Source organism: Hylobates moloch, unplaced genomic scaffold (genome assembly GCF_009828535.3).
Source record: "Hylobates moloch isolate HMO894 unplaced genomic scaffold, HMol_V3 SCAFFOLD_6, whole genome shotgun sequence".
In the NCBI taxonomy this organism is placed as follows: domain Eukaryota; kingdom Metazoa; phylum Chordata; class Mammalia; order Primates; family Hylobatidae; genus Hylobates; species Hylobates moloch.
Genome location: NW_026652281.1, coordinates 153,899,577 through 153,913,489, shown reverse-complemented (window position 1 = coordinate 153,913,489; position 13,913 = coordinate 153,899,577). Strand labels below are relative to the sequence as shown.

Below are 13,913 nucleotides of genomic sequence, written 5' to 3'. Positions count from 1 at the left end.
ATTTCTGGTCTAACTGGTTGTCTAGCTTCACCTCCTGTTTCCATGGATTGTTTGTAACCAGCTTTTGTTGCAATTGTTACTGCTGATTAATATCTTGCTAATCATAGGTTATGGAAAGATTGTGTCTCTGTTTTAAGGCTCTGTTAGAAATTACTGAGGCACATACTATATTGTAAATTCTTATCTCTGTATACTATACTTCTACACAGAAATGTACTGTACTTCTACATACAAATGTTATGTTAAAGAATTACTTCATCCTCCATGTGACCATCTCACCTCATAATCAAATGACCCTAAATCCCTCACTAACCTACCCCTGCCCTCACTAAACTTAATAATAAATGCTGGTATATCCAGTGCATTGTTGGCACTGCGGGACCAGAAGGCGGTGACTCCCCTGGACCCAGCTTTCACTATCTTGTGTGTGTCTATTATTTCTCAACCTGCCAATCCGCCTAGGAACAAAGGGAGAGCCCCGTTGCATTGTGGGCTGCTGGCCAGATCCCACAATAAAGGCAGGCAGATCACAGGAGGCCAGTTCAAAACCACCCTGGCCAACACAGTGAAACCCCATCTCTACTGAAAATACAAAAATTAGCTGGGCGTGGTGGCGCACACCTATAATCCCAGCTATTCAGGAGGCTGAGGCAGGAGAATTGCTTAAACCCGGGAGGCGGAGGCTGCAGTGAGCTGAGATCGCACCACTGCACTCCAGCCTGGGTGACAGAGCAAAACTCTGCCTCCAAAAAGAAAGAAAGAAAGAAAGAAAACAAAAGAAAAATTGCTGGGTGCGATGGCTCACGCTTATAATCCCCAGCACTTTGGGAGGCCAAGCTGAATGGATCACTTGAGGCCAAGAGTTTGAGACCAGCCTGGCTCATGTGGCAAAACCCTGTCTCTACTGAAAATACAAAAATTAGCCAGGGGTGGTGGTGCATGTCTGTAGTCCCAGCTACTCAGGTGGTTGAGGCAGGAGAATCGCTTGAACCCAGGAGGCGGAGGTTTCAGTGAGCCGAGATCCTACCACTGCACTCCAGCCTAGGCAACAGAGGGAGACCCGGTCTCAAAAAAGATAAGATAAGAAAAGAAAAGAAAAAAGAAAAATAGCAAAGCTGTTTGAGCAGAAGGATGGCAGGGGGGTAAAGGGGATCAATATACCCTAAAATTTGCAAGTAGTCTTGAATTACTTAAAGTTAGTGGTGAATGGGCAGTTACTTGGCCTTCTAAAGTTCACTAAGCACACAAATGTTATATGACGCAAATGTGTCACTGGTGCTCACATTGAGCATTATACTCCTTTGTATTCATCACAGCTCTATACAATGCAGAGACTGTACCTTTAACTATTAATGTATTCAAGAGGGAGTAGTCAATTGTCTTATTATGAATATAAGCCCACTTCCAACCACTGTTCATAGGCAACCCTGAAGGTTTCAGAACATTTTTATGTTAAAATAAGGTATTTTTTCCCAGCATCATTTAAAAAGTCTATTTAAGTATTAACTACTATGGAAGAACCTCAAGGGGCAAAAAGGCAAGCAAAGTAGCTTGTATTAGGACCATGCAGTCAGGGATTTCTTTGCAGAGTTGCTTCTACTTCTTTTTTTTTTTTTTTTTTTTTTTTTTTAAGTTCTATGGTACATGTGCACAACGTGCTGGTTTGTTACATATGTATACACGTGCCATGTTGGTGTGTTGCACCCATTAACTCGTCATTTACATTAGGTATATCTCCTAATGCTATCCCTCCCCCCTCCCCTTCTACTTCTTTTAAAATATTATACAACTATTTTTCAGCCAGGCGCCGTGGCTCATGCCTGTAGTCCCAGCACTTTGGGAGGCCGAGGTGGGTGGTTCATGAGGTCAGCAGATGGAGACCATACTGGCTAACACGGTGAAACCCTGACTCTACTAAAAACACAACAAATTAGCCAGGTGTGGTGGCAGGCGCCTGTAATCCCAGCTACTCGGGAGGCTGAGGCAGGAGAATGGTGTGAATCCGGGAGGTGGAGCTTGCGGAGCTGAGATTGAGCCACTGCACTCCAGCCCAGGTGACAGGGCGAGACTCCGTCTCAAAAAAAAAAAAAAAAAAATTATACAACTATTTTTCAAAAGAGGTACTTAGATACTGAATCTCGACATCTTAAAGGTTGTTGGTCCTTAACTTCAGACTTAAAAAAAAAAAAAAAAATACACCTCACTTCAAGAGAAATGAACCCAGTGAAAACAAAAGCATGTCCTGCAAATCACCAAATTCTCCATCCCTCCCCCACCCAATTATGTGTAGCTTAGAAACCTCCTTGTTCTGGATCTTCCCCTTCTCACCACACGACTCTTAACATAGTTTACTTAAAAACTTAACTGACTAAACTAGCTCTGGAGACTCCGAATAACTTCTATTAGCTCTTCGGAGAATAGGATATTTATCTAAGACTCCAACTAAGGGAAACTCTCAGGCAAGATATTCAGAAACACTATTTCCAAAGAAAGCTGACTATTGTCAGAAATCAAGAGGGACTACATACAGTTGTGTCATGGGTACTTCCAAATACCTCAAATACTATTAAGCAACTCTCTGTCATTAGTAAACTAATAAACAGTAATATATTACAAAGTAGTAAAATAATATGACTTTCCACATGATACTTCTACTTGTGACAAATCTCTGCTACGTGTTTTATATTCTTTATCTAATTTCACCTGCAAACCAACTGAGTAAAATAGATATTTCTGCCTCCATTTTACATATGAAGAACTCAAATTCAGAAAAGCATTTCTCTTCTGTGCTTCCCTAATGCCCTAGGAATCCATCATTACCTTTGTCAGACCACATTAAAATTATAATTATCTGTTTATATGTCTGTCTCCTCTCTTACCAGAACCCTCTGAGTGCAAGGACTGTTTTTCTTATTTATCTTTGTATCCCAAGAGTCTGACACAATGACTGGCACAAAGTATACAAACTATAAATAGCTACCTAGTGAATGAATAAAGCGATTAATTTGCGCAACATTCAAAACATGGTGGAGCTGGGATTTAAAGCCATGTCTTCTAATTGCAATGCTCAAGCTCCTTGTACTACACCATACCACCTTCCCGTAAACAAGAAATTTTAGGACAAATGACCTACACAGATCCCAATGGCAAGAGTCCACATCCTTTATGCTATCTTTGTGCACATAAAATGTTCCATTCTGTCTAATAAGTGACTTGTAACTAGTACATGATTTAAAATCTACAGTATATCTAACTTCTTTTAATGGAAACTTCTAAGACTGGAGACATCCACAGATATCAGCAAACAGCAACACCAAAAAGAGGACATTCAACGTGAGAAAGGCTATTACGATTCCATCTATTTGATATATAGCACAGACATGTACACCATAAATTCTAAACAGGGTTCATGCTCTTTGACCCAAACAAAGAATAGTCTCGTCTGCAGTCATGGATGGGTATGAAATCAGCCTTAACTAAGGGCTTCTTCTGTATGTTAGGATGACTATGGTAATAATATTCTGTTCCCTCATTCCCATTTAGAAGATTCTGTTTCTTCCTGAGAAAACAATCCAGAGGCCATTTTGACATTATGGAGCAGGATCTGTCATCAGTCAATCTGCAGCAGGGAGTGTCATCGTCTTTCCTACCACCACTGGCATCAGGGAATCTTGGTCAATTGTGACAGATCAGGTTCCAGAGAACCAGGCAGTGTGCATAATTCAAGAAGGCAGAATATTTACCCAGTTACCTGCAGCGCAGAGACCAGGGAGAGGATCTAACTTCTACTGTAAAAACTGTTTTTTAAAAATCCCAGGCCAGGCACGGTAGCTGACGCCTGTAATCCCAGCACTTTGGGAGGCCTAGTGGATCACCTGAGGTCAGGAGTTTGAGACCAGCCTGGCCAACATGGTAAAACCCCATCTCTACTAAAATACAAAAATTAGCTGGGCATGGTGGCGGGCACCTGTAATCCTAGTTACTCGGGAGGCTGAGGCATGAGAATCACTAAAAACTCGGGAGGCGGAGATTGCAGTGAGCCAAGGTCGCACCACTGCACTCCAGCCTGGGAGACAAGAGCAAGACTTTGTCTTAAGGAGGAAAAAAAAAAAAATTCCAGAATATAAAAAGGAACCTTTCTTTTTTTTCTTTTTTTTTTTTTTTTGAGACGGAATCTTGCTCTGTTGCCAGGCTGGAATGCAGTGGCATGATCTCGGCTCACTGCAACCTCCAACTCCCAGGTTCAAGCCATTCTCCTGCCTCAGCCTCCCAAATAGCTGAGTCTACAGATGCACACCACCACGCCTAGCTAATTTTTGTATTTGTAGTAGAGACAGGGTTTCACCATGTTGGCCAGGATGGTCTCAATCTCTTGACTTCGTGATCCGCCTGCCTCAGCCTCCCAAAGTGCTCAGATTACAGGCATGAGCCACTGCGCCTGGCCAAAAAGGAACCTTTCTTAAGGTGCGCAGGATAAGAAAGCATACACCAATGTAACCAAAATCTTTATTTCTACTGAGGAATTTGGCTAACTCTCAGGTTGCTTCTGACAGCAACAGATTTTTAAGATTTTAAAATTTTTAAAGGAATTCCAGGTAAACTGTTTTGTTAGACTCAACATTAAAAATACACACTGAGGACCAGGCACGGTGGCTCACGCCTGTAATCTCAGCACTTTGGGAGGCTAAGGTAGACAGATCACTTGAGGTCAGGAGTTCAATACCAGCCTGGCCAACGTGGTGAAACCCCGTCTCTACTAAAAATATAAAAATTAGCTGAGGGTGGTGTCGTGCGCCTGTAATCTCAGCTACTTGGGTGGCTGAGGCAGGAGAAACACTTGGACAGGGGAGGTAGAGGCTGCAGTGAGCCGATATCATGCCACTGCACTCCAGCCTGGGCAACAGAGTGAAACTCCATCCCAAAAAAAAAGAAAAAAGAAAAAAAAAAAAAAGAAAAGAAAAGGAAAAATATACACACCGAGAATCTTAATCAGAAGTATGAACTTGTATCAATCAGCTTTATGGTTACTGCCAGATACCTAAAGTGAGTAAAGGTAATGATGCAAATAGATTCGTTTATTTTATCAGACAGCTACCTTGACTTTGCATTTCTGATCAAATTAGGGCTGAAAGTTATGTATACATCATAATATAAATATAGTAATTTTTTCCAAGACTGTGTCTGTTACTTATTGGTACATAATAAAAAATGCCCTATAACTTTGGATTCAAACCCGTGTTCAAATTATATCTCTACCATTATTAGTAGTATGATTTAGAGCAAATTAAACATCCTAAGCCTCTGTTTCCCCATCTCTAATAGAAATAATAACGCATACAAAAGTACTCAAGAAATGCTAACTACTGTTATTTTTAGAAACAATGCTGAACTAATCTTAACTATAAAAATCTCTCCCTGACATAAGAACCCCCAAAACTAAAACCCCCTGCCACCTAAATCTTTTCAGCCAATGTCAACGTTGCATCAGAGAGAGGACTACCAACAGAAAGAAACCACTGAGAAAAAATATAGAGCAAAATATTCACCTCCTTATCTGCCATTATTATTCTGACTCCATCCAAGATATCTCTGCTACCTGGAGAGACTTCTCTTTCAAGGTCAAAAGTTTCAGAGGAACTTAGCTGTGTCTCTGTAATTTAAAAAAGTTAAAATCCCATTAATTTTCATTTTGTGTTTTCATAATTAAAAAAACAAACATGTCTATTTTCCCCTAAAGTTTAGGATATGACAATACTGTGGTGGCAATATATTACTAGATCTAGTTTGTTTCTTCTTAAAGCTTTACTGAGGCATAATTTACAAATAACAGAATTCATAAATTTTCAGTATACAGTTTAATATGTTTCGACAAATGTATACCATTTATATACTACCATTTATACCATGTAACCTCTACCATAATCAAGATATAAAACATTTCCAACACCCCAAAAAGTTCTCTGTACCCCTCTGCAGTCAATCTCCTACCTCTTTGGTCACTGCAATGAACTCTTCTTTACAATGACCAGTTTACTTTATGTTCCTATAATTTTGTCTTTTCTAGAATGTCATATAAATAGAATCACATGTCTTTTGTGTCCAGCTTCTTTTACTTAGTATAATGTGTCTGCGATGGACCCATGTTGTCATATAATATCAACAGTTCATACTTTTTGCTGCTGAGTAGCATTCCACTGTATAGATATATCACAATTTGTTTATTCATTGACCAACTGATCAACTGGCTTATTTCCACTGTAATTCTAGTTTTAAAGTATACTGATTTGACAGAAAACAAGAACCTGCGAATGTTAGTGCTGAGGTTAAAGAGATGATTAGCAAAAACAGAAACTGGGACCAGAAATAGAATATACATTCTAGACAAAGATACGCCTTTCTTTAATATATTCTTTAAGCAGCATCTATCAATTCAACAAATATTTTGAACATCAAGTCCCAGGCATTATACTCGCTATCAGTAATATGAAAATGTAAGATGGGGTCCCTTGTAGTCTAGTTCAGGGGCCAGAAAACTAGATACAGCTCATGGGCCAAATCCTGTCAGCTGCCTATTTTTCTAAGTAACGTTTTATTGGAACCCAGCCATGCTCATTCATCTATGTACTGTCTATGGCTGTTTTTGCACTAAAATGGCAGAACCAAATAGTCTCAACAGACTATATGGCCCACGGGGCCTAAAATATTTCCTATCTAGTCTTTATTTTTAAACAGTTTGGCTGGGCACAGTCACTCATGCCTGCAATCCCAATGCTTTGGGAAGACGAGGTGGGAGGATCACTTGAGGTCAGCTCAAGGTTGTAATGAGCTATGATCACACCACTGCACTCCAACCTGAGTTACAGAGTGAGACCCTACCTCACCAACAACAACAAAAAAAAAGTTTGCCAACTTCTGCTGTAGACACATCACTTAATATAACAACAACAAAAAATAGTAATTATCTTTCAAAACCACCAATGTATCTGGAAAAGAAACATTACACACTGAATGTTTGTGTACCTCCCAAACTTCGTATGTTGAAATCTCAACCCCTAATGTGGTAATATTAGGAAATGGGACCTTTGGAAGGTAATTAGGTCATGAGCATAGGGCCTTCCCTGAAAAGAATGGGATTACTGCCCTTCTATAAGGGACCCCAAAGAGCTCTCTCATCCTCTTTCCACCATGTGAGGACACAATGGGAAGTTGTCTGGCTCTCACCAGACACTGATTCTGCCAACTCCTTGATCTTAGACTCTCCAGCCCCCAGAACTGTGAGAAATAAATTTATGTTGCTTATAATCCACTCAGTCTAGAGTATTTTGTTACAGGAACCCAAACTAAAACCAGAAATTTATTTCAGAATGCAAATCCAGTAAGTTCTCTGTTATCTGACACTATACCTGCTGTACCTCTAACTAGCACTTTGCTTCACAAAACAATAAATGGCCAATGTCAGGCAAATAGAGCATCTGCAAGTTTCTAATGTATCTTCTGAATCATTAAGAAAGGATTAAATACATTTGTAGAATTAACTATATTTTAATACACCACAAATTTTTTTGAAAACTGGACACACACACACACAGACACACACACACCCCACCTTATTGGAAAAAGGCTTACAGCACATAAACTTCAAAATCCTCTCTGTCAACTTTCCCTAAAGGTATTTTCAAAAAGATATTCTTTAAAAATAAGAACCATTCACTGCTTAGATTACTGCAATAATAAAAAGTCTTCAATTATGCTTTCTGGGAATGGCTGAAATGTCCAACTAAGAAGGCATTAGCTTCTTGGAAATAAGCAATGCTAGAAGCATGCAAAATGTAGGCACAAGGCTATAATCCTGCTTCTTCAACTAAGTGAGTAACACTAAAAAGATATTGTAATCTTAAATATTAGACTCTTGAACTGTCAGAAATATGAAACAAAAGTAAACAGGTAACAGACTACTACACTAAATATGTGTTTCACCCATTTGGAACAAATTTTTTCAGATAATTTATATATATAACTTCCAAATTATATATTTAAAAAGAAACCCAGGAGTTTGGCTTCCTGGTGAAGTAGTTATATTTTCTTAGCAAAAGGAACATTAATGTAATGAATACCTTTTGCAATCTCATTTAGAAGTGGTTTATGTCAGCAAACAGTTGGACTTAATTAGCAGGCTAATGACAGCAAGTCATGATCATAAAAGCTATCTAACCTCAGTATGAAAGGCCTGCTTTTCCCTCTCATTAACTAGGCCTTTCAAGATCAATATATTTGTGGGTTCCTCCTGCAAGATCCCATGGTGATGTCACACGCCATCATCCTAAACAGATTGAGTGATTTCCTTCTAGGAAGTCAGTAGTCCCAGACAGAGGGGGAAAGCTTTCTTTTCACAAAGGTAGCACAGCATTCTTGAGTGCTCTTGCCAAAATCTGAGCACTCGGTAGTGTAGTCTCTTAGCGGGTATTGTTAGGCAGTAATCCAAATACATTTCAGATGAATTAAGGAGCCACTTTCAATAAAAACCAACGTAGGCTGAGCACGATGGTTCATGCCTATAATCCCCAGCACTTTAGGAAGCCAAAGCGGGAGGATTACTTGAGCTCAGGAGTTTGAGGTCAGCTTGGGAAACACACCAAGACCTCGTCTCTACTAAAAAATAATAATAATAATAATTTTTAAAATTAGGTGTGGTGGCACATGCCTGTAGTCCTAGCTACTCGGGAGGCTGAGGAGTGAGGATCATTTGAGCCAAGGAGTTCAAGGTTACAGTCAGTGAGCCATGACTGCGCCACTGCACTCCAGCCTGGGCAAAACTCCGTCTCAAAAAAAAAAAGAAAAAAGAAAAAAGCCAACATAGTTCAATTTTTAAAATAAATAAAGACCTTTATGATAGACTGCCAGATGTTTAAAAATATTTATAGGTCTTTCCTAGATTACATGCAAACTAAGTTTGAGTCTCTGCGGGAAAAATTGGAGGAAACCAAAATAAGAAAACTATGATTATCTCTAATCCTTATAGGCTATATGAGACCTGAGGGAAAACCAGATGTGACTTATGGCAACATCTGTATACTTGCTGTTCAAAGTTAAACATCAGTAGGAAGTCCCTCAATCTCACAGGAATGAGGCTAATGATCTTTTCAGAAAAGCCAGAAAGGAAAATATAGTCTAAAACAAATTCCTTAGAAAGTAGTGGTTCATATCACAAAATAACGCTTCATATTACAATGATTCAGGAGTTTCTTAGATGGTATGTATCTTAGTTCATTTTACATTATTTTGTATATCTAAATCTATCCATGTGCAACTTTGAATGAGCATCTCTTCTGCCTAAAACAAAGTACATATCTTTTAATTTATACAATTAACAAAAAGCAAACTAAAGCACTTAATGAGGTTAAGCATCTTAGGTCTAAGATTAAAAATAATGACAGAACATGCACAAAACTCAATTTCTGGACCTCCTGTGCAGTAAGACCCCAACAAATGGCAATATAAAAACTAACTACTAAAAGGCTGTGAAGTCCAGGCACAGTGGCTCACATCTGTAATCCCAGCACTTTGGGAGGCCAAGGAGGGAGAATCACTTAAGCCCCAAAGTTCAAGGCTGCAGTGAGCTATGATTACACCACCGCACTCCAGGCTGGGTAACAAAATAATTTAAAACAATTTAAAATAATTTAAACAAATTAAATAACAAAAGGCTCTGAATGTACAGTTAAGTAAATGCTATTCCTGATGCTTTGCTGCCATCTCTGATGAGGCCTGTAAACAATCAAGGAGACAAAAAAGTCATGTTAATTTCAAAACTAAATTACCCCTAAGGAGAGAAAAGATTGAGAATAAAAGTCAATGGCCAATAAAAACAACTATATGTGTATACATATACGAGTGTGGAGACATGTACACACACGTATCAATTACATATAAACCTCCAGAGAGCAGGTTTGAAGAGTCAGAGGAAAATTAATAGGCAACAAAAGGTAGATAGGTATCAGAAATTCAGTAAAATCACAGTGGGGTACTTACCAGGACAAACAGTGATTTCTTCTGCAGAACTCTCTGGCATAAGGACTAAGCTTCTCTTACTGGTCAAAGCAGCAACACTGAAAGAGAACAAAATCCCAAATGAATTCCCAGTAAAATAAATCAGAACACAGAGCCAAAAGCAATGGTGAGTCACTCACAAAGCCACAGGTAATCACAGATACTTGCTGCCTAATACCACAAAAGCACAACAGGAAAGCAAGGAATCAGTACTGAAAACTCTAGGCCAGAAATAAGGAAAATAAATACGCTTACAAATTCAGTTCCAGTGAAATCACTGAATGAAAACAAATTCCCTTTTGGAGTTTTCACAAAGGAAGGTTGAAGGGTAAGAACTGTCTGTGAGTATCACAGAAGACAAAAACTCCACTCCAATATAAGGATGTCAAAGGTGTTTCATAGCCTCCATCTCAGCCTTCTGAAGGCTAGAGATTTGTAAACTGCCAAGACACAGAGATTCTTCTGACAACATACTTTCTCCTCCTTTTGCAGTTAAATCTCCTCTTTATCTCAAGATGTTGCTTTCCATGCAACAAAAATAAAATACAATTCCAAACTGCCCTACAGCAAAAATCTGCCCACATAAATTGAATCTCTTTTCTAACAAAAACTTAATTATGAATGGCTTCCTTCATCCAACCTTCTGATTTTCCCTGACTGCTCATGGAGTGCAATCTCTTCCTGACATAGGAACACATAGCTGATCTGAGCATCTGAGCTAGCCCCCTCATGCTTCACAGGGCTTTATGATTAGTTTGATCAAGTATGCAAGAGGATGCTTAAAAACAAAAATCCTCACAACAACCAAGAATCACAGAGAAGAGAGAATAGCTACAACTGAACTCATGATAAATAACTAAATCCTGACAGAAAACCACAAGTGATTTCTCTCTAAATAAAACATCTCATAGCATTTGTTATAAACCCCAGCCAGACAGAGTTTACTCTGCATGTAACATTAGTGCTCTATTCAAAGGGTCCATCACAAAACAATTTTCTGACATTTATAAAATGGGCTAATCAATTTGAAGTCAAACCACATTGCCTGCGATTCCAACTCTCTACTGGTGACAAAGTGTATAATCATTTATTAAAACCTACATCTGCTCTGCACAAGGCTCACCACAATAAAGCAGAGAGGCCTACAGGGAGTAAAGGCCTACTCTGTTAAAACCACTTCCAAAACTGTCTTAACAGCAGGAAAATCAAACCAAAGCCATATTCTTTAGCCCTGGAAGGAATACCAAGTACTATCAACCAGAAGCCTAAGAAAGACCACCACCTTGACTACAGCAAATGGCAATTTGGCTTCAACTCTCATATGGGAGAACACAGTCATGCAGTTCAAAATTAAGCTCTTGAGAAAGTCTCAAAACTCAACTACCAGATAAAAAGGGCAAGTGGAAAGTAACTGGAAGCATGATCCAGTTAATAGTGCAGTTTATAATTAATCAACTGCTATCTATTATTAAAGTAAGAAGACTCAGAAGGTAAGCCCATCAATCAATCAGCAAGAACAATGGAGGAGGTAATGCAAATATAATCGTTTACAGGAGATAGGAGGCACAAATGGATTAAAAGTGGCACAGGACAGACAGTGAGAGTGACACAGGCCCTGTGTGGACTGAATAATATGAAGACTTCAAATAGGATGCAAGTCTCAAGAGTAAATTTAAAAGATGTATAAGGTTTAGATATACAGACAAAATAAGCATAAGCAGAGTTGGGGAAAAGAGAGAAAGCGGCTAAGAATAGAAGGACTATGAAGAAGTCAGTCTAGAGCCTTCAAATTGTTATAGAAAACTAGTGTAATTCGTTAAGAGAATTGCAGGATGTGACCGCTTTTCAGAAATAATGTAAATGAGATTTATGCCAAGATAGGTGGCCTGGACAAGATGACCTCTAGGATCTCTTCCAGCTCTTAATATTCTGAGCTTCTATGAGATGCACATCTGAGAACTTAGAGATAATAATAAAATTTCTCCTAGTCTTCACTTATAAAAGAGCTGAAAGTTCTCTGGCAAGCTGTCCACGTACAGTCTCACTCATGTGGTTCATCTCCCTTATGCTGGCAACCATCAGAGGAGAATTCATAGAAACATATGATCTCTCACCTTTGTGAAGCAGGTACAGAGTTTCCCTCTTCAGAAGTTTCTTCAACAATCCTTTGGGAAGACTGCAAAGAAATACGTAGTATCTTAAATATACAGGCACAGGTGAACTGGCTTCTCTTCCTGTTTTAAAAGAATTTAATTGTTCAATGTTCTCCCTCAACAATTAACAAGAAGAAAATATTTTCCATAAGCCAGTAAGTTTCAGTAAAACAAGCACATCCTGTAAAGTCAGAAGACTGGTATTTAAATCAGAACTAAATCACTTACTAACTTTGTGATTGGGTAAATGACATCTGACTCTCTTTCCTCATCTTAAAATGGGTATTAACAATTGCCTCACAGAGTGTTGTGAAAATTAAACAAGATAATGTACGCAATGCACTTCATAACATGCAAGACCTATATCAATATTAATTGGTAAGTCAAATGAATTATGATTTTAGAAAAACAATCAAATAGTTTGCGTAAGGGGAAAGGAAAATATAGAGAAAAGTTCAATTTTCAAAGGAAATACTGACTTGAGATAAACACTGCAATCTATGATCTCTGAGAAAAACCAAGCCATAACACAGGACATCAAAAGGGAAGGTTACAAAGATTCTTTTTGCTACAAATCTGCCACTATGGTTTTTATATCTGGCTACAGGATTATCTTTTCAGAAATGTAATGAATAGGGACTACATAAGGAAAGATTATTTTCATTGATTCAAAAATTATTTTCATTGATTAATGGTAGAGTTGGTGCAAATACCAACTCATTAAACATACATGCACAGAAGATCACAGAAAAAGCAGCTACTGCTGCCTTAGGCAGACTTCTGAGGAAGTGCCTGGACTGTGAGGCTTCTTCCACTAGACATAAAGCTACCAGCTGAAGTTTTCAAAGTTTCCTAATTAGATATGAATAACCTAAACAAGTTAGGCATCTCTTTATCAATCTCACTACCATTCAGGTAAATGATGAAATACACTTAAAAATCAGGAATAGTTGAGTTTTCAGTCAAAAGGAAACTTGTACAATAATAGGGAATATAGTCATTATGAAAAATAAGACTTAACCAAATTACCAAAGGACTAAAATACAACAGCAATAAATACTTAACCTGTCTCTTCCTTTGAACTCAGGGGTGATAAGGTTTTTATTGAACTCTCAGAAAGAAAGAAAGACGAGAGAGAGAGAGAAAGAGGATGCTGACACCTAGTGTCCATTTAACATAATTTTATAATGACTAGCCTTGGTCTTTAGATGCAATCAAAGCACTAGTAAGTTAGTTATAAGGCACCTCCATCTCTGCCTTAGGCTAAAGCATATCTCAAACCTTCTCAGTGTAATTGTTTAAAAAAATTATTGTGCTTTGGCCAGGCGTGATGGCTCATGCCTGTAATCCCAGCACTTTGGGAGGCCGAGGCGGGCGGATCACCTGAGGTCAGGAGTTCAAGACCAGCCTGACCAACATGGAGAAACCCTATCTCTACTAAAAATACAAAATTAGCCGGGCATAGTGGCTCACGCCTCTAATCCCAGCTACTCAGGAGGCTGAGACAGCAGAATCGCTTGAACCCAGAAGGTAGAGGTTGCAGTGAGCCGAGATCGCGCTATTACACTCCAGCCTGGGCGACAAGAGTGAAACTCTGTCTCAAACAAACAAAATCATTGTGCTTCTATTCAGTGCCAGGCCTGTGCTAATCACTTTACATTCCTTATCTCCTTTAATTCTCACAAGCAACTTAAGAAGCAAAAACCATTAAAT

At 38.7% G+C, this 13,913-nt stretch overlaps 1 protein-coding gene across 5 annotated transcripts in view; it reads right to left on the bottom strand.

Moving 5' to 3' along the window:
- The window catches only part of UIMC1 (ubiquitin interaction motif containing 1), a 109,338-nt gene that overhangs the window by 47,029 nt on the left and 48,396 nt on the right, over positions 1 to 13,913 (bottom strand). For all 5 annotated transcript variants that reach the window (XM_032158737.2, XM_032158736.2, XM_058440180.1 and 2 more), the window contains 3 exons: positions 12,162 to 12,223; positions 10,030 to 10,106; positions 5,547 to 5,650 (listed from right to left, as the gene is read on the bottom strand). In XM_032158737.2, coding sequence (XP_032014628.1) covers positions 5,547 to 5,650; positions 10,030 to 10,106; positions 12,162 to 12,223 — 243 coding nt within the window. The remainder of the gene's footprint in view (positions 1 to 5,546; positions 5,651 to 10,029; positions 10,107 to 12,161; positions 12,224 to 13,913) is intronic.